The sequence below is a fragment of the Copadichromis virginalis genome, linkage group LG20, assembly GCF_057382275.1.
Source record: "Copadichromis virginalis isolate Kocher_CV1m ecotype Utaka linkage group LG20, C_Virginalis_male_GT1.1, whole genome shotgun sequence".
Taxonomy (NCBI): Eukaryota; Metazoa; Chordata; class Actinopteri; order Cichliformes; family Cichlidae; genus Copadichromis; species Copadichromis virginalis.
This window is the reverse complement of record NC_140637.1, coordinates 24776559-24799404: the sequence shown is the minus strand read 5'-3', so window position 1 is coordinate 24799404 and position 22846 is coordinate 24776559. Positions and strand designations below refer to the sequence as shown.

General features: G+C 44.9%; 3 protein-coding genes across 5 annotated transcripts; all 3 read left to right on the top strand.

Moving 5' to 3' along the window:
* The first annotated feature begins 352 nt into the window (after positions 1-352).
* Positions 353-11099, top strand: nlrc3l (NLR family, CARD domain containing 3-like). The gene is made up of 12 exons (XM_085443970.1): positions 353-648; positions 1701-1877; positions 2410-2505; positions 2816-2981; positions 3662-3809; positions 4205-4297; positions 5156-5505; positions 6169-6381; positions 7234-7409; positions 7498-7774; positions 8279-8494; positions 10502-11099. Exons 1-12 carry the CDS (start codon positions 623-625, stop codon positions 10886-10888), a joined length of 2325 nt encoding a protein of 774 aa, XP_085300096.1. The 5' UTR covers positions 353-622; the 3' UTR covers positions 10889-11099.
* A 317-nt stretch (positions 11100-11416) lies between these two features.
* emd (emerin) lies at positions 11417-16028 on the top strand. Of its 3 annotated transcripts, none has more exons than XM_085444456.1 (7): positions 11417-11788; positions 12047-12157; positions 12516-12611; positions 12970-13004; positions 13106-13131; positions 14883-14936; positions 15024-16028. In XM_085444456.1, exons 2-7 carry the CDS (start codon positions 12055-12057, stop codon positions 15187-15189), a joined length of 480 nt encoding a protein of 159 aa, XP_085300582.1. In that variant the 5' UTR covers positions 11417-11788; positions 12047-12054; the 3' UTR covers positions 15190-16028. The 3 variants fall into 3 exon arrangements, with proteins under 3 accessions (XP_085300582.1, XP_085300583.1, XP_085300584.1); XM_085444457.1 differs by having other exon boundaries at positions 11418-11788; positions 12079-12157; XM_085444458.1 differs by lacking the exon at positions 11417-11788 and adding an exon at positions 11799-11895 and having other exon boundaries at positions 12079-12157.
* Positions 16029-17917: 1889 nt separating this feature from the next.
* Positions 17918-20331, top strand: LOC146684887 (ribosomal biogenesis protein LAS1L-like). Its single transcript, XM_085444668.1, has one exon. It carries the CDS (start codon positions 18086-18088, stop codon positions 19811-19813), a length of 1728 nt encoding a protein of 575 aa, XP_085300794.1. The 5' UTR covers positions 17918-18085; the 3' UTR covers positions 19814-20331.
* Positions 20332-22846: the final 2515 nt, after the last annotated feature.

The following is a 22846-nucleotide window of genomic DNA, read 5'->3' as shown; positions in this document are numbered from 1 at the left end:
TGTGCTTTTCTCACAACATAACACTGCATCTCTCTTAGATGAGGAGCTCATTCAGGTCCACGTTTGTCATGTCGAACACTAACAATAGCTTTAAATGTTACAAATAAATATTATGCTTATGTTATTGAAATATTTTTTTTGTATTAATCTGATTTTTCTACTATTTGGGATTATTTTAACCTTATTCAAAAATCCTACTAATAATTAATACAATAAAAATGGATGGACTAACTTATGAAGCCCGAATATGTCTCAAACTAACATCTGAGCTGCTCTATGACCGTGATTAAGATCATGCGCAGCTCTGCGGTCTACAGCAGTGGTGTTGCAGCCCCGAGCACTGCCCGTGGTGTCTGTTTTCATACACACGTAGCTTTCTAAAATATACTCGTATCTAACGACGATCATGGTTTTATTTCGAAAAGCTGTCCCGGAAGTCTTAGGGTTTGCGTTGCACTTTGCTCGCGGAAGGAAACGAGTCGAAAACGAAAGTTGGAAGTGGTATAGTTTAGCTTAATCAGCGCGGCAGGCCGGTCGGCTTGTTTTCGTGTTAAAGTAACTGTGTGCTGCAACATTTAGCCGCCTAAGCTCCGTGCCGTGCCAGTCTGCTCCAACCACAAACATGGACCCGGACACGGAGGTCGAAAGGTGGGTGTTGTCATTATCTTCCCAGCTTGTGTGCGACTTCAGGAGAGAAGCAGTGTTTCCGACGGGACCTCGTAGTTTACTCTCCTTGTGCGCTACAGACCACTCAGCTCTGACTCAAGTGTTAACACGCATTTATTACTATCAGGTATGCAGCGAGCCCCCCCCCCGTCACGCCTCTTCCTGCGTGACCTTTTCCCTGTCACAGCAGAGACAAGTGAAAAGAAAGAGCCCAGCTGTGTGGACACAGGGGGCAAGAGTTCAAGAAAGCGAGTGAAATCCGCGTTTACAGCGAGCGAGGAAAGTAAACGTCACGTCACTGTGACTGGCTGATGTTTCACGTTTCTGCTGTTAACTTCAGGGAGGCAGTTGTGGGCCAACCGCCATCTTTGCTGAAAACTAGTCTATGAATTTCCAGTCAGACTTCTTTTTCCTGTATGTGTCACTGTGTCATGGATCCAGGAGAGCTGTGAGTGCTCCAGAAACATGTTCACTGCTCCCTTTGTTGCACCTGGATGCACTGGGCCGTCCTTTGCAAAGGAACACAACTGTATGCTGTGCAGCACCGAACTAACAAAGTAGTGCACATCATGTTTCATGTTTCAATGCCATAAGCTACACATACATTTAGAATTTGAAAAAGCTGTTAAAGCTACTCTGAACATCCCTCTGCTCTCATACTGTCTGCTGTTCTTTACCATCCTGTTGGCTTTAGTATTACAGCCTTTAGCACCATCAGGAATTCATTGGTTTAAGTTGGAGCCAGTTGGGATGTGATGGAGCGAGTTTAGCTTCGGTCACAGAAATCTGAAACACAGAGGAGGAAAACATAAAGTGGCTGACGAGGGAGCCAATAATGTAGTAACGAAACAATAATGAGTAAGTGCAGGCGCGTCTTTCAGAAAGCAACGTGGCAATTCAGAAAAAAATGTTTACCTTTACACCTCTCTGTCACAGCCAGACAACCAAAACTTAATATGAGTGAATATATGTGAGAAGAATGATGTTTAAGAAACAGTCAGGTGCACACTAAAACTTTCTTTTCCTTCACCCAGCATTTTCCAGAGAGAGGATGAGGAGGACGAGGAGAAGGAGAAGTGGAAAAGGCCACCGTCCAGCTACGGTTCAATGAAGAGCGAGAGTGACGACATGGAGGACAACGTGGAGGAGAAGCAGGAAGCTGCAGACGTGGTAGCAAAACTACCTGAACCGAGAGCTCCCACAGGGACAGGGTACTTGGTCCTGAGTGTTTTATCTGATTTGAAGTTTCAGTCTGTAGACTTCTGCTCTTTGCTGTGTGTTTTTGGGACAGTTAGCCTGCCACCCTTAGTTCCAGTTAATTGCCCGTATTAAAAATGAAGCCTGTCCACTGTCTGAGCTGCAAGAAAGTTTGCACAGTCAGCACGATGCACAAGACAGTGCAGCTAAACACAGCTGATCCTGCTGTTAGGATTAGGGTTCAACTTCACTGTCATGTTTAAATACAGGCTAACGAAGTACAGAGTTTTTAAAAAATGTCGTGGATTGGACCTGCGCTGTTTCTATGCAGGGGGCGCTGCCACAAGCCATTCTGGATTTGTTCTTCAATGCTCAGCAACACAGAAGTGACAATAATTCTTTTTCTGCTTTTGAAAGCAGGGCAGTCATTTTACAGCAGCTCATCTGGTACATTTGAATATCCTGTTAGAGTTACAGAGGATGGCAGGTGTGGATGATATGAGCTGCTGCAGCCTGTTACAGCTTGTTGTTCTTCATACTGACCAGGATACAGATCAAGGATCGCTCCGACTCTCCAGAAACCCTGTACACCATGACCACGCAGCAGACCAGAGCGCCCGGAGCTGTGGTCATTGATACCAGGTGGCACGCGCGCACGCACACACACGCACACACACACACACACACGCACGTATGCACGCACACACACACACACTGTTTCAGTTTAACATGACGATGGACCCGGGCTGGTTTGTCTTCTGTTTTTCAAACACATTAAACTTAAAAAAAACAAATGTTGTTGACAAACGTTATTATTAGAAGAGCCAAAGAGTGATATTTATAGAAATCCACCACACTTTGTTCACCAGTGTTGGGTCAGGCAGGATGCGTGCTGTGTAACCGTGTTTGCAGCAGTCTCTGACTCTACCCTGTGCTTCTGGTTGTCTCCCAGCTCTGTTGATCTGGACTTTTATGAAGATGATGAGGAAGAAGATGAGTATTTAATAACTAATTCTCCAGAACCGCCTGAGCCCATTGAACCAGATGATCCAATGCCTGACGAGAACAGCCAGCCCGGCAGGCTGCACCCAGAACAGGATCTGCCTCATGTCTTTAGGGTTGGTACAAAGCCTGTCTGTCTTTACTGAAGCTATCGCTTGGTGTCCACGCTAAAGACGTTTTCATTGAATAACACAGTGTAATCACCATTTTCTGTCCAAAGTGTTTGGAACTTGTTGCTGTCAGGAGGCTTTTCCTTCAGACATCTGTCTGCATTTTCAGTGTGATGAAGATCAGTGCCACAATGACAAACAGCAGCCGTCATGTTTCCTCAGGTTATAAAGACGTTTTACATCTTGGCTGTGATTGGTCACAGCTGCAGGTGTGTGTGACAGCTGTCCCATACACACTGGGGCTGACACAGAGTCAGAGAAAGCTACAGATGAAGCTTCTCTGGATTAGTCAGAGGTCTGCGGGGCCAGAAAACCCTGAAACACCCAATCAGTCCATTTGAGACTTTTCCACTTGTTCTGCTGTTACTTCATCTTTCTGCCCAAAACACGCCTGAGAGTGAAGTCCTGCAGAGCAGGCTCCTGCAGTGGGCGCACACATGAAACATTCAGGGTGGAACAAATCCCGATAGTCCATTTGGCAGTCGAGGGACAAATTTCAGAGCAACTTTGCCGTTTTGTTACAAGTTTTATTGATAAATCATGTCCATGGGTTTGAGTACGTGAGCATTCAGCAAGACAAGACATCGTCTTAAGTTGTGTTTTCATAAGGTGCTCTTTATTTGTAGAATATTCAGAGCACCCTGACCAAGCTGTCCTGGGAAGAAATGATGAAATTCAAGTCGTGGTTTTATCAGTGGGAGGCTGACCTGAAGCTGAACCAGATGTACGATGGAGACATACTGGACTTTGTAGACCGGCTGTTGGAGGTCCTCGGTAAGGAAGCACAGCTGTGGCACCTACAGTGATGTGAAAAGTCTTTGCCTTCTTCCTGAGTTCCTATTATTTGGTGTGTTTGTCACACTTAAATGTTTCAACTCATCAAACAAGTTGAAATGTCAAACAGACAACACAAGTAAACTAAAGCAGCAGTTTCTAAATGAAGGAGTTTATGGGGAAAAATCCAAACCTGCGTGTGGAAAGGTGTTTCCTGGAGCCTAATCACTGGCTGGGCCACGCTTAGGAGCAACAGCTGCCAACCAGTCTTTTACAGCTGTGGGGGGATTTTGGTGTAAAAGTTTATTTCACAGCTGAAACAGTCGTTGCTGTGATGGACACTTGTGTCACACATTCTTATTGCTTTTATTTTGGATGCAAACTGTGCTCTGCAGGACAAGATCGAGCTCTGACTCGCACAATAACAAATCTGGAACATATCAACAAGAAGCCAGAAGCAGAGGAGCTGTCAAACATGTGTAAGAGAGGTGAGCGGACAGTGCGTGGGCTTTCAGGAGGTTTCAGCACCATCAGCAGAGTATGTTCATGTCTCTGTTTCAAGAAGGGTCAAAGTGCTTTTATGCCTCACGGCAAATGACATCCAATATCTGCGGGAACAGCTCTGGGAAGCCTCAATGGGATTACTTCAGAATCGCTGTGGTCGCTGTGTCAGAGATGAGACTGTTTAAGTCAGAGTGACAATATAATTGTTTTTGGCCATGGCTCAACAATTCATATACTAGCAGGGTTACTCATGTGTAAAATGAAACGACATTTTATATTTTCATGCCATTACAAAGCATCTGCTGCTCCAATCATCACAAATAAGAAAGTTGCTGTAGCTCGATGTGCAACTCTGATGCTCCTGCTGTCTGCCGACACTCGAACATCTATTCTCTGACCTCTGTCTCAGGGGTGTCCAACCCCAGGCCTCGAGGGCCGGTGTCCTGCAGGTTTTAGATGTGTCCTTGATCCAACACAGCTGATTTAAAGGCTAAATGACCTCCTCAACATGTCTTGAAGTTCTCCAGAGGCCTGGGAATGAACTAATCATGTGATTCAGGTGTGCTGACCCAGGGTCAGATCTAAAACCTGCAGGACGCCGGCCCTCGAGGCCTGGGGTGGGACACCCCTGCTCTGTCTGCAAGCTTCTTGACTTGTAAATAGATTGTGTGACGTCCTGGATTTAACCTCTTACTTCCCCTGTAGGCGATGTGTTGTTGAATGATGATGAATGATCTCATTTTAGCTCTCAGAATTTAGACAACACGTACCTGAAGGACTGAATGTTTCTTTCTTTCCTACATGTCATTTTCTCACTTTGCTCCATATCTTTTCCGACACAGCGTTGATGCGTTTCCGCTTGCAGCAGGCTTTATTCAGAGACCATCAAGTCATCCGGGAGGGAGTCATTCAAGCTGGGAAGCAGAACTTTCTAGACAAGGTCTTTGTGGAGCCGGAGATTTCCACCTCTGGTTGTGGAGGAATTTATCCCACCCATGATTTACGACCACCTGCGTCCCCTGTCCCGGTCCCCAGCCCTGACACCTTTGTTGGACTGAACAATTTGATCCGACTAAAGAAAGATGACGGCACTCCGGTGAGGACGCTGGTGACCACAGGGCTTCCAGGAGTTGGCATGAGTGTGTGTGTGGGAAAATTCTGCCTGGATTGGGCCGAACAACGGGCCAATAAGGTGAGATGTTTACAAATCACAGCTTCAGTAAAGCCACAGCAGGGTGTGTTCTGGGCTGGTCCTGAGTGGGGAGGTCTGAGTTCTCTGAGCCTTTATGCTTTACATTCTGCGTATCCTGACCCAATGAGCGCCTCAGGCCAGTCCTGACAAGAAAAAGCGTTCGGGTTGGACCCTGCTGTGGATAAACACGTGGTTATACCGTCACTCCAGCAGGAGCTCACTGTTTGAACTATTTTCCAGTCTCGTGCACTTGATACATGAAGAGCGTTAGCAGTTACTTTGAAAGAACACAGAAATCCCAGCAGCTTCACTCGGTCTGTTTCACTCTGATAACAGCTGTAAGGGGAATGAACTTTTTGTATATGTCATCCATCCATTCATCCTCCTGAATGCTGGGTTAGGGGCTGTAATTAGCTCGTTCCATAAATGAAAGCCAGTGTGAGTTCTAGATGTGTTTGATATTTGGAATTACACAATATTTTGTCTACATTTCCCTTTTTATCATCTTATATACTGTGTGAAGCCTGAGCACTGCAGTAGCACACAGCGTAGTTGGTTTGATTCGCCAGTATTTGGTTTTCCAGCTGCAGCAGAGACGAGCTGTGCTACTGTTCCTGTGTTTCGCTCATTACCAAAAGCTTTTCTGTTGTTCTTTCTATCCAGGATATCCAGTTTGTCATCAAACTTTCATTCAGATCTTTGTGGGTCCTGCGAAACAAACACCTCCCTCCTTCTCAGACGATGTCCATCATGGAAATCATTGAATATTTTTATTCTGACTGCAAAGACGTAAAGCCTTTCCTGGAGGAGGACGAATGTAAATTTCTCATCATAATGGACTCATTTGATCGTTACCAGAGTTCTTTGGACTGGGAGGTAAACCCATCCATTCACATACTTTGATGTCTGACTTATTAACATCATTGGCTCAAGTCACATAAAGGAAACAAACACACTTGGATATTTAAAGATTTGAGTGAAAACCCTTTTTATTCTGTGAGACTAACTTCCTGTTCTCAGACTAACTAAACAGAACAGCAGCAGCACCTCCTTCCAACCACACAACAAGCTGCACACTCATCAAACCATCTTTGATATGTAGTGTCAGTGTAACACATCTTCATCTCGTTCCCACAACGTCACCGGCATCATTCACAGCAGAGCTGTTCTGCTTCTAAAACAGCATCATGTTCCCCACAGAGGACGATGCTTGAGCAGTGGCATTGTGTGTGCTAGGAGCACATGGCGTTGTTTTTGCAATGATATCCTGACATGACACAGCTATATTAACCTACTGACCTGAGCTCTGTCACTGGGACCTGATGAATGTAAAAACTAAGAATTTTGTGATTTTTTTTTTTTTTCTTTCTTACCTGATTTTTGTTTCTGAGAAAAATCAGATCCACACACGAGGACATTCGTTTTACATTTGGATAGAACAGTGGCAGCATAACGTCCCTGTAAGTGGATATCAGGCCCAACATTCAGTGTTGTGGTCTGGACAAACCAAAATTCAATGTGCAAGAAACCACACATTTCTAAAGGAAATGTGATGTCCACACATGTGGAGGTCAGGTCCTAGGAGGTTAAATGAAGATAGAGTAAAGTACTTGTGACGATCTTGTTTGTAACTGAGCAGGTTTAGCCAGCAGGAATAAACCTGGCTGCTAAGATAAGTGGCTGACTCAATCAGACGCATTTCTGTCTGTTTCCTTTTTCTGTCTCCAGAATGCTCCAGTCATACATGACAACGACACTCCGGCACATCCTGACGTCCTGGTAGTAAACATCATCAGAGGCACTGTGCTCCGTGGCGCCCGCCTCTGGATCCTGGGCAGACGGGGGGCTGTCTCACAGATACCTTCCAAGTTCATCGATGCGGTCACAGAAATCCAGGGCTTCAAGTATGGCGGCTGATTCTTTCTGACGTCTGTGTGCACGTGATTTAGTTTCAGTGCTGTGAGTTAATCCGTTTGCCCCCTTTGTCCGCAGCGATGACATGAAAGAGTCCTACCTGAAGAATCGCTGGCAGAGCGATACGGATCTGGGAGCAAAGATCTTGTCTCATTTTAAGCGCCTCCCCACACTTGTCATGGCCGCTCGCCACCCGTTTGTGTGCTGGATGGTGGCCACGGTGTTCGAGCGTTGCTACCGTTACCGGGGCTACGGGAAGGATCCTCCCAGACTGACGCCGTTCTACGTCAACATTTTGATGGTCCAGATGAATCGCAGGCTGCAGTTTTACTATGACAGGAGGGAAAATGAGCTGGTAACGTGTCTGTGTTTCATTTCCAAACAGCTTCCAGTCCTGCTGCAAACTACTGCTGCTCTAGTTTGCTAGCTTTAGGAGAGAAAGAGCGGCTTTGTCCACAGTGTGTATTACACGAGTTTCTGAAGTGATGTCACAGAGGATGCATCCATCTTTTATATACTGTCTTTGTTTTTAAACTGGCCAAGTTACAGCCTTAGTATGACTTTGATGGGTCATATACTGTCTATACTGTCGGTAACTGAGTGTTAATGTATGACTGTCGGGTGTACGCTGCAGTCCCAAAGCAGCAGAGTGGATGACATCGCAGCTGCTGTGAAAAGAAGAGCTGTTGAAACAGAAAAGTCCAGATGTGGCCCAGCTTTAAAGGAGCAATAAATCAAACACAGTCAAATCCCAGTTTATTTCCATTAAGACCGATGAACAGGCATTTGCCCTGGAACTGCAAAGCTTATGTTCGGTGTCAGAGCTTTGTTTTTATCTTCTTGTGTTCTTTGCACTCAGAAATGGTCCACTGATGATAAAAACCTGGTGGTACAGTTGGGAAGGATGGCCTTGAAAATGCTGGAGAAGGATACCAGCGTGTTCTATGAAGACGATCTGAAGGAGTACAGCCTGAATTTGAACGAGGTGGCCGTGTTTTGCGGCATGTGCACTGCGCTCCCCGCCCCAGCTGCCAATGGGAGGACAGTGTACTCCTTTATCCACTTCACCTTCCAGGTAAACATGTTCGTGCTTATTCTTTTCAAACAGACCTGACATAAGCTCTCTTCACAGGTTCCTGTTGCTCGGACATCAACCTTCCCATAAACTTTACTGTCTAAGGTTACGTTCACACTGCAGGCGAAAGCGCATCAAATCTGACTTTTCTGACCCTATGCGACCCATATCCCATCATGGTATGACAGTGTGAACGGCACAAATCCGATCTGGGTCACTTTCGTATGTGGTACTGAATCCAATACATATCTGATGTTTTAGAAAGCGACTGTTGTTTGAATGGTCATGTTGCATTAAATCCGTCTTTTACGTCACTGACACAAGACAGACGCCAATTATCAGCGCCGGAGAAGACAAACGAGAAAGCATGGCGGCCATTGTTAAAGCACAGGCCCTCTCTGTTTTCTCAGTGTCCTTCTTTCTCTAATTAATTCGTCAAAATTATGTCAGTTACGACTGTGCAGAAATTGATAGACTGCTGCAACAACACCTACTTGCTCTGTAGCCGCCATTTTTACTTCCATAAACGGAGCACGTTGTGTGTGACGTCTAAGGAGCTTGGAAAGAAAAGCGTCTGGACTTCTTTGAGTTGCTTGAAGACGTTTCACCTCTCATCCGAGAAGCTTCTTCAGTTCTAAGGGTCAATGGTGGGGAGTCCCAGATTTAAAGACAGGCCTGTTGCGTCTGTCTTTCTTATCCTCCCTCGCTGGTGTGGGACTCTCTGGGACTCCCCACCATTGACCCTTAGAACTGAAGAAGCTTGTCGGATGAGAGGTGAAACGTCTTCAAGCAACTCAAAGAAGTCCAGACGCTTTTCTTTCCAAGCTCCTTAGACTACGATGACCTGGATGACTGAGAACCTTCACAGACATATTGTGTGTGACGTCTTCTTTTGCACATGCGGGCTGCTTTGAGGGCCGTGAACTGTTCACAGTAGAGCATGTTTGCTGTCACATTTTATTTGTAATGTGAACAACCAGACAGAAAAAAAAATCAGATTTGATCAAAAAAAATTGAGCATTAAGACCTGCAGTGTGAACGTAGCCTTTGACTCCATAAAGGTAGTGAAGCTAGCACAACTCAAGCTGCATTGCATCTTACACACTAACACGCCTTCTAGTATATCAAACATACACTTCACATGTAGGGATCTGTTGAAGCTGCAGACTTTCCCATCTCTCCCTCTGTTTCAGCTACCCTAGCATCCTTGTGTAGATTTTTTATTTTCTGTTTGTTTCTGTTTAATTTATATCATATTTGCAGGGAGTGGTTAGCAGAGCATTAGATCTGAACTTGGGGGTTAGCATCTTTCCCGAGGCATTTGGGATGCAGCCTGGAGCAGCCAGGGATCAACCCACCCACCACAGAAACAGTGTTTGGTTCAGCTTTCACAGCCCCGCTATTTCACTGATTTTTTTTTGTGCAATTTTGCATTTTTTATTTTTTACAGCGCATTGTGTTCTGCGTCCTGATTGGCTGCAGGCCACTGTTAATCAATCTCGTGCCGTGTCTCCTGTACAGTACAGAATGTGGTCAGCTTGTCAAATTTATATAAATCTTTGATCGCTAGCAGTGTGACTCTGAAGTGCTGCACTGTATGTTTGTAGGTTTGCTCCAACAAACACTGTCGACGAAACGTTTTGCGCCCTGAAAGGCAGCCGCGGGTGTGTTTGGTTTCATTCTATAATACTGGACTTATTTTCCTACCAAGGTTTGAACTGTAAGCGTTTAAACAAGAGAGAAAAGTGTGAAAATGTTCGTGTCTGTCTGAGTGTGTAAAGTGTGTAGTGAGGGGTTTTACAGCCTTCAAACATCTATAATAATTGTAAAAAAATAAAACTGGCTACTTCGTGGATTTCTCCTATCGCGGGTTACTCTTAGAACGTAACTCCCGCGATAAACGAGGAGCCACTGTAATCAACTGTTTCTTGTGACATACACAAAAACGTGAAAAACTTGTATGTTGTAGAGATCACGCTTTAAGAAGCTCTATCTTCCTTCTTGCAGGAGTTCATGGCTGCTTTGTATGTCTTCACAATGTTTCGCACAGAGGAGAAGAACGTCCTGGACTCTGGGATCTTGCACATGCCCAAGATCTTTGCATCCAAAGAACAAACCAAGTCCATCGCAGGCCTGATCCAGTGTGCGTTGGTGCGAACCTTTAACCACCCACTGGGTCACTTTGACATGTTCCTGCGCTTTCTGTGTGGCCTGCTTTCTCCAGACTGCCATGACAATCAGCTCTGCGGCTACCTCTTCCGCCAGAACGCCCCTAAGGTAGGAGGGCTGGATCAAGCACGGCGGCTGCTGGAGCAGACCATACAGAAGGCTCCACCTGAAAGGGTGGATAACGTGAGGGAGTGCCTTAGAGAGATGACACAGAGCGATGAGTGATTCAACTCTGCGTGGTTTCATGAAAACTTGACATAAATGTAATGAACATTAAAGTTTTTGTTGTTTGGAGTACAACATCAAAGATGATGATCCTTTTACCGTTGTACCAGACAAAATCACGTTTTTATGCATTCCAGCAGAGGAGACTTGCAGTACTGCTTTATATTTATAAAGTCTTACACAGAGCACTAATAAAAATGTATTCACACAATGTCTTTACTTCATTTAGTCGCCATTTTTCAGCATCTGTTGTCTTTATTTCCCTCCAGCTTAATGTAAGGGAGCCGATATTAATTTACAGACGAGTGAAATAGAAACTAAATGCGTGTCATGCACTGAACAAACTTCCACGAAAAGAATGAAAGATTGTTTCAGTTTTATTAATAATAGAGCACCAGTTCACAACAACAAAAAACACACAAGCTATGAGAGAGAAGACAAAAGTTTATGACATGAAATTGCTTAGAAGGGCTCAAGAAGATGTGGAGGATGAAGCTCCCGGTGGTCCCAGTGATAATCGGAGTCCTCCCAGTCTCTGAAGAGCGCAGTCCTAGGAACAGCCAAGGTGTTGCGCAGGACCCTCAAGGCCTCTGGTAGAGGACCCGGGCTGGAAGGATGGATCGGCGGGAGGGGGATATCTATTATGTTACACAGATTGCCGATAACAAAGGTCCTGTTGGACCCGCTCTGAGCGCTGATTACTCGTTTAAAAGCAAAGCACTGGTAACCGTGCTACAGAACAAGGCTAGGTCAGGTTAGCAGGATCAGCGGTGCTCTGCGGGTGTGCCAACCTAACGTCTCCAAATTCTGGAGAAGTTACGCCCACATGTGAGCTTTACTGCTGTGCCCGACTTTCCTTCGTCTCAGTTCACGCAGCACAGCCGTCGTCTTATTCCAAAGGTGAGTGACATTCAGCCCACTTTACCGTCAGCTTTGTTCATGCGCCGCTTTCATTTGTTTGTGGCAGCGTGATTTACTCTCTCGAGAGGGACGCAAAAAGCCGCCAGGTCAGTTCTCGGAACTATGTTTCTGCGGGGAAACTCATTTTAACGGGGCCCAAAGAAGTAAACGCTTTACAACATGTACGACTGTCTTAAACGTTGACTAATAAAGTTTGGTTTTGAAATGTAGCCTGTTGGTTTCCCTGCTGGAGCGCAGGGTGGCGCATGTCTGAATCTGTCTGTCTGCAGATGTCTCTGAGTGAGAAAAGCGACGAGGAGCTCGGCAGCTTGCTCTCTCAGTATGGCATCAAACACGGACCCATCGTGGGTAAGTACACACACAGGGATCGCAGTTTTGCGCCGTGAAGTGTTTTCCACACACGCAGATTATCCACGTGAGCGCTGTTCTGCATCTGAAACATGAGGAAAATGTTGCGGGAAACTTCCTTCACACTGGAAGTTTATAACGCGAGGCTACCGCTACGTCAGGTCTGGCTTGGTATATGTGGACAGTATGTGGAAACTGCTTACACTGCATCATAAAAATGGATCCACGTGACATTAAAATCATTCATTACAAAAGGTCATGTGAACCCAAAAACTGCTTTTAATTCATTCCAGCATTTATTTAAATAAGTGTCTGTCCTTTGTTCACATACTGAAGAAGTGTTTTTGTGTGAACACAGACTCCACTCGGCATCTGTATGAGAGGAAGCTTGAAAAGGCGATGAAGCAGGCTTCAGTGAAGACGTCCTCTGATAAGACCTACTACAGAGAGGAAGGTAGGAAGCAGCCTGAGGTAGAAGCCGTCAGTGTTTCAGTCAGAGTGAAGAATACTAAGGATCGGGCTCATTTAGCTCCAATCTTAAACACACAAACGGTGATTGGGTAAAGTCAGGAGACTGTGGTGTTTGGTGGTGAACTGTAACTCTCTTCCCTTCATAGTTGTGAATTTGAAGTTTAAATCCGTTAGTGTTATGGAAACAGCAGCAGTGATGATAACTGGTCTGTATGAAGAGGTCAGCCCCAGCAGCTCGCTCTCAGGCTCACTCTGCTCCTCCTGTTTCTGTCCTCTGATCAGATTTGGAGGTGTAACTTTGAGGTAATAGTTGATTTGTGTTTCGTGTTGTTTTTTTACAGAGGAGGAAGTTACCTACATCACATACCAGAGTGCAGTGAGTCCTGATTGTCTGCCTACCCCTTTGTTTTTGTGCCAACTCCTCTACTCTGGAAAAAGACAATAATCTTACAATTACTCCTGCTTTCATTTCGACAGGCTACACGTAAGCGCTCTGCCAACATGTGAGTACTGCTATAACCCACACAGAACATCACAAGGCACATTAAAGACACTCGTGCAACACGACATCCTGATTAACCTGTTAGCAGAAAAAGAGCAGCAACCTGTTCTGTCGAGACCTGCGAGGCTGAGGTGTTGAGGGTTTATTTAGATCATCACCTGCAAAGTACGTTTACCTTGATTATAATGTGACTCTTTAATGATCTCATGGAGGCCTGTCTTCATTGTCCCCACAAACAACACTAGTGACACTATTTCAGCAGCAAACGCACGGCTGAGGAGAGGTTAGAGCCACGGTGTCCAGCACCAGGCCTCGAGGGTCAGGGTCCTGCAGGTTTCAGATGTGTCCTTGATCCATCACTGCTGATTGAAATGGCTAAATGACCTCCTCAACATGTCTCGAGGTTCTCCAGAGGCCTGGTAATAAACTAATCAGGTGTGCTGACCCAGGGTGAGATCTAAAACCTGCAGGACACCGGCCCTCCAGGCCTGGAGTTGGACATCCCTGGGTTAGAGCATCTGGATGAGGCTCTAATTTAAGATCCTCTCGTCCTCTGAGACAATGATGGATCGATGAAGCCGCTCCGCTGACACGTGCATTTCAAACATGGTGCATGTGTGTGCATGCACAAATGTGGACATGAAACTATAGTGAAGCAGATTAAACAGAACATGAATCTCATAAAAATGATAGTGTGGGTTTGTGGCATTCATGGGTAAACAACATTCACCTTGACTGGCGAGATACTGGTGGTTCTCGATGCACCACTCTCTCTACTAACCATTTAGAAACACCAGTTGAAACCTGCCAACAACCACCAGACTGGTTTACAAACAACTAATACCCAGTTAGCAAACATCGTTCCATTCAGTGTTAACTGCAAAAAGAAGTTAAATGTTGTTTACTTAACTGACAGCACACCGCTCCGGTTGGATAGTCTTAAAGCTGATTATATTGCACCGCCCACATACAACACTGTGCTTTTATTTCCTCTATGAAATTCTCCCAAACTGCACTGGTGTTATCACACCTCATCTGTGTTATGGTCCACACTACCATGGAAGTAAAACTGAAAGGGCAGATTGTTGTTGTTTACCCAGATGTCAGTCAGAACTCTGCAGAGTCACATTTCTTAGTACAGTGTTGTGATTTACACTGTAAGATGATAGGTTGGATTTTCTAGTATTTACACTAACGTTATATTAATCTGTGCAACGTTTTCCTTTATCTCTTGTTGTGTGTACACCAACCAATCGTGTGCTTTGTAACTCACTACACACATGCTATTCAGCCAATCAAATCATTTACATGTGAAAATGGGAGAACTCCAGGAGGTGACGAGGGAAGCAGAGAGATGGTTTACATGTGAAACTCAAACTGCAGCATTTCATTATTTTAACTTGCTGATGCTGATGCAGCTGCCACGGTACTTACTGCCATTTGTTCCACGTGAGGGACTTTATCACGTTCTTGACCTTTGTTTGAGGATATTTTATTTAATTGGACTTGATAACATTTTAATACCCAGCCATCCTTAAACCAAAAAGTGCATGCAGCTAACTACCAGTGCAAATCTGTTATGTGTGTTAATAAAATCCACTGTTCTTGTCAGCTCAGTCATAATGGTGATGACACATTGATGGTAAACCCTGGGGTAACTTTACCTAAAATGTATCATAAATGTAGTGCAGTGAAACAAACCCAGTGCTGGCTTGAACATTAAGTATTGAACTGTGTGTTTCCTGCACACAGGGTGAAGCGAAGCACTGAGCAACATGGAGTGGAGGGACCAGACGCTGACACAGAGTGAATCCTGCAGTATGAAGCAGTCACATGTTTGAGCTCGTGAGTTTATAGCCAGATCTAACCCACCTCTTCTCCTTTGTGTCTCAGGGCTGCCGTGCAGGTCACCTACAGCTCCACCAATCACACCTCTGTACGATCAGGGGAGCCCACTGGAGACAAGTCCACAGGAAGCCTGTGGAAGATGATTCTGGTGCTGCTGCCTTTAGCTGTGTTATCAGCTGTGTGCTACTACGCCTACGCCTACATCGTGTGATGAACAGTGGAAGTTGTTCATTCGGGAATCATCTTCCTTTGGATGGAAGGATTGTTCCATCGATGTCACATCGAGACTCTATTTTTGAGCTTCACCACTTTTTACTTGGACTCTGCTACAGTAGCTTCAGATTCTGCTGTCCAACTTTAAAGCCAAAGCTTCTAGTGACCAGCCAGTATTGATTTTGTACACCTGTAATACTGTTGAAAATAATACTTATTTATCTGTTACTGGCCTTTGGTGCAGCTCCCCAGTTCATCTTCTGTCTGAAACATCTGTTTTAGCTCCTCTAACATTAAAGCCATCCATTTGTCCTTTTTCTTATCTAATTCAGGGTCAAATGTAATTGTTTTATTACAGTTTTAAGCAGTGTCCTTTTTTATTATTTTCTATTTACCCGAGTTTTGAGATGTACTTAATCATGTAGCATCAGAGAAAGAAAACCGAAGAAGATTCAAAACACCGGACTCACACTGACTCGTTGTGTCCACAGTGAAAGTACACGAGTTGATTACAGCGCTGTGTAACAAGTTTACACCTGCCTCTGTCCAGCTTATCCAAACCTGCTCCATAGGATTTAAAATGTTACTTTGTCCTATAATGACTCAAGAATGAAATGCTGTCTTCCTGCTGTTCTGTAAAGTATCACTCCTAAACAGTGTGCGTCAGTGTAACAGTGTGTAATAACAATAATACAGTTTCTTAAGTCACTGTAAAGCAGAAAGAATTACACTCTTAATAAAATGTCACTGACAAGAAATGTAACGAGGCAAATTATTAAAGGTATTTTTTGTAAAAATAAAAAAAAAAGAAAATGTAATGAAGACATTTTACGAGAAACCGTATGTCCGCATATCTGACATCATTTTTGTTGCCATGTTGAAAGACCTTAGTGATCTAATGTTTCCATGTTCTTCTGGCTAGAAACAGCAGCAGGCTAAGAATGACAGTAACGTGGATTCTGTGTTATGGTCAATGAGCTGGACTGTTACTGGAATGTCTCAGCAGATGGGATGCTGCGCTAACACACTGACCACGATGTGGTTTAAAGTACTGTGTACCAGCACACCCTGCTTGGGCCCTTCTGGATCTGAAAAATGAAGCCAAATTAAGAAATGCCAAAAAACTGCAGGACCTCTAAGTGCTGCTTAGAGGTCTGCAAACATGCAAACACGTTTTAACGTCCAGCTGTATAGCATAAAAAGCATGTTTGCAAACCATTTTGGCCTGTGTTAATAGTTTTGATCTTTATTTAAAAAGAGAGAGTAGGGTCATTTCTTTTAATCTTTCCTCCACCTGATTAATTGAATTAGGGTACGGCTGCTGTGATAGGTGTCCCAGCCTTCTCACTGTGTGCACACTGCTGGGGCCTGGTGGACTATTTTTACTGAACTGTACCCATAAAACTATGGTCTGCTGTATGGTACAGACCACTGGGGAGTAAAAAGCTCACCAACACTCATGGTATTAGTCCAGGGGTCTCCTACTCCAGTCCTCGAGGGCCGGTGTCCTGCAGGTTTTAGATCTCACCCTTGGTCACCACACCTGAATCCAATGATTGTTTCATTCCCAGGCCTCCGGAGAACTTCAGGACAAGTTGAGGAGGTCATTTAGCCTTTAAATCAGCTGTGTTGGATCAAGGACACATCTAAAACCTGCAGGACACCGGTCCTCGAGGCCTGGAGTTCCCCACCACAGCGTTCTGCTCTACAAGCCACCTCAGCCTTTTGTCTACTGCCTCTGAAAGATGGCGCCATTGAGCCAGTAAACTTCTACAGATACATGAATAATAAATACATTGCATCATTTCAGTGCATTAATGAGCCGCTCACGTTCAAACAAATCACAGAGCAGCGTTTAATGCTATGTGAGCACAACTATGACTTTATTTAGTTAATATTGTATTTAATGTTTACCTCCAATGAAGAATACACATAACGAGCAAGTTGTTTCTCTATCAGAACACCCGCCATTATCCAAACCGACCTCGGGTTCTTCTTCGTGGGTTTTATTGGCGGTTGTCAAACAGCGACCGTGTGCATTACCGCCATCCTTCGGCGTGACGTGAGGACCAGAGGAAAGCCACTCAGGAATGTCGGCTGATGTTTACACGGGGTGCTGTTCCTGACAGTCCTCAAGGGATTTATGTCTCTTACCAAAGTCAAACTAGACATCTTTTCTTTGATATTTTATCCTATAAATCAATACGCTGTTAATCCAGCTGCCCTCGGTGCTGGTGGTTTCATCTTCTCCACAACTGCATTTCCCCTCACGGTGGGTTCTTATCATAAATAATGTGCCAAAACGTTATTACCTGCCTGTTTTCACAGTGGGTAGTTGTTGGTAGGACTGCGTGAGCAGGGCAACAGAAGCTTTGACCTTTGGGGTCCCTGTATGGGCCTACAAAATTATTCTGGATGGGTTTTCTAAAACCTGCCGTGGTCCGGTTCCTTAATAACATTTCTTTTAGTCAAGTCATATCATGAAAGCAACAATAGCCTGAAATGTCCAAATGAATGCGATGCAAGAAAAAAGTGCAGTGTCTAAAACTAAACAGCGTGAATTTATAGAGTATGTAAATAAACTGTGATCATCACCATAGCCAAAGAAAGCTCGTTTATGACCAGCATCATGTAAATAAGCGCTCTGTAGAACCATCGCTCCATCCTCCAATCCAGCAGGAGGCGTCAGCGTGCCCGCAGGGTGAACGTCAGCCGCAAACGAAGTCGAAGAAAACGTTAGCGTCATTTCCTGGATACTGTGCGAGAAGCGACGGTAAAACTCGAAGCTCTGAACGCGGTCCTGTGTCATATAAATCTGCGAGTGGTCTCTGCGTGAGGCGAGCGGCTTTTTCCCGGTGAGTGAGAGATTGAGCGTGAGGTCCGGAGCGCGCACAATGAAGAAAAAGGGCTCTGAGAAAAAACGCCATGTGGTAGCCTGGCTTAACAAAGCGGAGTGGGATCAGGTTCGGGACTACCTTTACTCGATGGACTCCTCTCTGCAGAGGTTTGCGTTAGAGAGGATATCGGCTTGGAAGGCCAGGTGCGCTAATAGTTTTCCTGTGGCCGTGGACTGCACAGCGGACCTCGTGCGCTGCCAGGTGCGGGACCGGTCCGGACAGCTTACCGGAGATGAGTTGACCCTGATGTACGGGACGGCCCTGGTAAGATTTGTTAATCTTATCACGGAGCGCCAGCAGGGAAGAACAGCCCGGCCGCTGAGGCGACTGGCTGGAAACTTGAACATCCCCGAGTGGGTGGTGAATCTGAGGCACGAAATCACGCATCGGACGCTTCCTTCTTTGAAATGGTGCCGAAAGGGGTGTAAGGTGGTCCTGGAGTGGCTCCAGCAGGAGTTTTGGTCCAGACAGCTGGGAGGAGCCCCCGATGAGCGCTGGGACTTGCAGTCGGATGGCGAGGATGAGGAAGCGGACGTCAAGCGCCAGGAAGATGAGCTCGTTGCCAGGCAGAAAGAAGTGGATGCCTACAGAAACGCTCGGGAGCTGCTGATCTCTTATGAGAAGGACCAGTACCAAGCTTTTGATGCTGGGTCTCCTGAAGACAAGAAGAGCTTGTGGCAGGCCCCCTTAGCAGACATGAGTTGGTTGCTGGGTGAGATCAAGCAGTTTGCACTGGAGTCCAGTGAGCTGTTGATTGATGTGCTGCTGGAAGACGGTTTTCTTGTTCCTACCATGGAGCAGCTGGAAACATTAGGCTGTGCAACCTCTGACAGTGCCAGTCCCACTGAGCCCAGAGTCCCACAAACCTTCCTGCGCTTTTGGCTGCCCCTGCTAAAGATGCTTAACTCTCCGTCTTTCATTCACCTCTTCCTGGAGAAGCTCTTTGTGGAACTGAAGCTGCTCAGCAAAGAGCCCAACAGTCACAGGTGTTTCTATATTTCTGCATGGATTTCAGAAGTCCTCCTCTGCAACAACAACAAATTTGAATATCATTTTGAGACAAAGTTGCAGAAGAAAGCCAGAACGAAGGACAGGATTTTCATCAACCGCATCCAGCTGAGGTGGCAGCAGCTTCTCTCTGCATGTCTGGATGCCCCCTGCATCAGCACACCTCACCTGATCCAGCTAGTCCTGGATGACATGGAGCATCCCCCCCCTCAGGAAACCAGAGAGAAGCTGTTCCAGCTCTGCTCCATCTACACACAGACAGAGCGCTCAGAGGCCAGCACACCTCTGCAGCAGAAGCAGCAGCAGCCCATATATACTGTGAGGATGCTGCTGGACCAGATGCAACACTCCCGGCAGGACGCCCGTCCCTTGCATTCCTCACCAATGGACTCGGAGAGAAGTGAGGAGCGCAAATGGGCAGACGTGCAGGCTGAAAGAGCACTTGCCCTCAGAGGTTCTCCGTGGCAGGTGTGCACTGATAATGTCACATGGAAGAACTACGCCCTTGGTAAAGTTCCTGGACAGTCGGACGACCCGTCGTGCCTCATGGTGGACAATTATTCGATAATGACTGTGTTTGACCAGCCAGTGGAGCTGGAGAGCAGCGCGACACGTAGCAGCATCCCCGGGGCCTCGGCTCCAGCCCGGCCAGCTGAGGGCCTCCTCTGGAGCAACAGCGAGCTCAACAAACTGAAATGTGGACTGAAGCTTTTTTAAGTCTCATTCCAGCCTCCGCTGACTCTTGTTGTGCTAGAAGCAGTTTTGAAGCAAAAATACAATGTTCAGAAGACAAAATGTTGTGGGAGCTTTAACCATGAGCACAGTGCAGGTTCAGCAGTTGTGATTGTTTCTGTCCAGTCGAGCTCGTTAACTAAACATGTTGGCAGAAGCAGAAATAAAACTTTCAGAAGACAAAATGTTCTGATTTAACAAAACGAGGTGTTTGATTACTCTGTGTCTTCAAATAAACCATGCTCTTTGCAAGTGTGTGACATTTAATAGACCAAACAATACATCCGAATCCTGAAAACTGATCATCTGATGAACTGACACTGAAAATATGTCGTAGTTGTGGTCATTTGGGCCAGTGGAAGCCTTTATGTTCTTTGTGTATATTATTAGTAGGTGGCAGAGAAAAACGTTTAACACATTCTCTGCATGCTGGAAAGTGAAATAAAGAGTTTATTAATCCCTGCGGAAATTCTGTGGTTACAGTCGCTCCGAGTCAATAAGAGCAGTAACACTGAACAAAATTAAATAACACAATACATTACACAGTTACAAAATATAAGGTGTAGCTGTAATATATATAAATAGCTCCATTATAAATGTCCAAAATATTGCAGAGGAGAAATATATATCATTGGCATTTTAGGCTAAACTGTAACAAATTGTTATTTTCACCGTAGAACAAAAGTGTGTGTCGTGCATTAGATGGAGGAGCTGTGCAGGGAGGTATCCACAGCCAGGAATGATTTCCTGTGTCGTTCACTGGTGCATTCTGGGTAATCTCAGTCTCACAGACCGTCCCACTCCACAGCCTCTCACTTCCGGCCTTCATAGTATTCATACAGGTACTGTATAGTTTGGTCAGTTCAAATCAGATTTAGCGCTGACTGTGCTGTGAGCACAGTGCAGGTTGAGCTTCTGATATGAAGAGTCTGTTGATTTTGTTTCCATACAGCTGATCAGAGTTAGTTTAACCCAAGGTCGTTCACTAAAACAACATGTCAACCCCCAACGTGTTAAAAAAAAATAATGCTTTTTTGCCATTAAATTCTATTGCATGCCATTGATCACGCAGATTTAATGGACATTAACTGGAATCAGAGAAACCTTATTCGTCGTAGAGCAGCAAATATACAACAAACTCATAAACAATTAGTGTAGAAGCAGAGACATTGTTAGATAAATATTAAGCTGACTTGATGAATACAGAGATGTAGGTATGAATATAAATAAGGACAAGCATGTGTGCAAATATATGTTGTGGTGTATAAAAGTGACGGTGCACTGAGGTGAATGAAGTCTTTACCTGTGCCCTTGTTCTTCTCTTTTGTGGAACTGCCCCAAATGATTTGTGTTATGGCTCTTCACAACAATTGTACTTTCCTTTAAACATGATTTTAGAATAGAATTAGATTCTAAAAAATAATTCTAGGAAATCTTTAAGCTGAAGCGTGTCGTTCTTCTGCTACTTCTTATCTCTGGGAATGTTAAACCACATCATATCCATCTTGGTCGCTTATGTTCCATGATGGATATGCTCCGTGAATGGGCACATTGGACTGGTTAAACAAATGTATTACAAGTAGGCTTATAAGTATTGATGGCTATAATGTATATAGGACAGCTCAACCCAAAAAAGGTGGAGGTACTGCAATATTTGTCAAAAGCAAGTTCCATGTAAACGTCCTGTTCTGAGTCAGTGAGTCAGCAATCTGACCTTTTGGCCCTCGAGGCCTCCAAACGTTTGCACATCATAGTTGATTTTGCTATAGAACACCCTCAGGTGTTAGTGATGCCGTGCACTCTTCAACGAAGCTTTTATCTGATTTGACAGTTAACAAAATACTTCTTATGTGAGACTTGAATTGTAACTGGCTACATCCAGTCTGAAATGAATTCAAAGCTGCTGTAACTCGTTGATATTGGCCTAGGTTCAAATGTCTAGTAATATTACAAATGTTCCACATAAATACACAGCTGCATCAGTGTTTGCAAATGACAATAGAATAGAATAGAGTAGAATAGCCTTTTACTGTCCTTGTACATGCAAAATTCCATGATAGGTGCTGCACGCTGACTGTGCAGCAGTAAAATATAAACAGTAAGACAGCAGGAATGAATATGGAGTAAAATATGTCACATTTATGCGTCGTGACATCCAGTTTTGTGGGACTGCGTGCACTGAAGTGACCAAAGTATTGCGAGCGTCCTGCATCACCGTGTTTTCTCGTGTTCCTGCGCTGTAATTTACCTTCAATTCAATTCAATTTTATTTATACAGCGCCAAATCACAAAAGCAGTCGCCTCAAGGTGCTTTATATTGTACAGTAGACCCTACAATAATAGATACAGAAAAAAACCAACAATCACATGACCCCCTATGAGCAAGCACTTTGGCGACAGTGGGAAGGAAAAACTCCCTTTTAACAGGAAGAAACCTCCGTCAGAACCAGGCTCAGGGAAGGGCGGGGCCATCTGCTGCGACCGGTTGGGGTGAGAGAAGGAAGACAGGATAAAGACATGCTGTGGAAGAGAGACTGAGGTTAATAACAAGCATGATTCAGTGCAGAGAGGTCTATTAACACATAGTGAGTGAGAAAGGTGACTGGAAAGAAAAAACTCAATGCATCATGGGAATCCCCGGCAGCCTACGTCTATTGCAGCATAACTAAGGGAGGATTCAGGGTCACCTGGTCCAGCCCTATCTATATGCTTTAGCAAAAAGGAAAGTTTTAAGCCTAATCTTAAAAGTAGAGATAGTGTCTGTCTCCTGAATCCAAACTGGAAGCTGGTTCCACAGAAGAGGGGCCTGAAAACTGAAGGCTCTCCCTCCCATTCTACTTTTAAATACTCTAGGAACAACAAGTAGGCCTGCAGTGCGAGAGCGAAGTGCTCTAATAGGGTGATATGGTACTACAAGATCATTAAGATAAGATGGGGCCTGATTATTTAAGACCTTGTATGTGAGGAGCAGGAGTTTGAATTCTGGATTTAACAGGGAGCCAATGAAGGGAAGCCAAA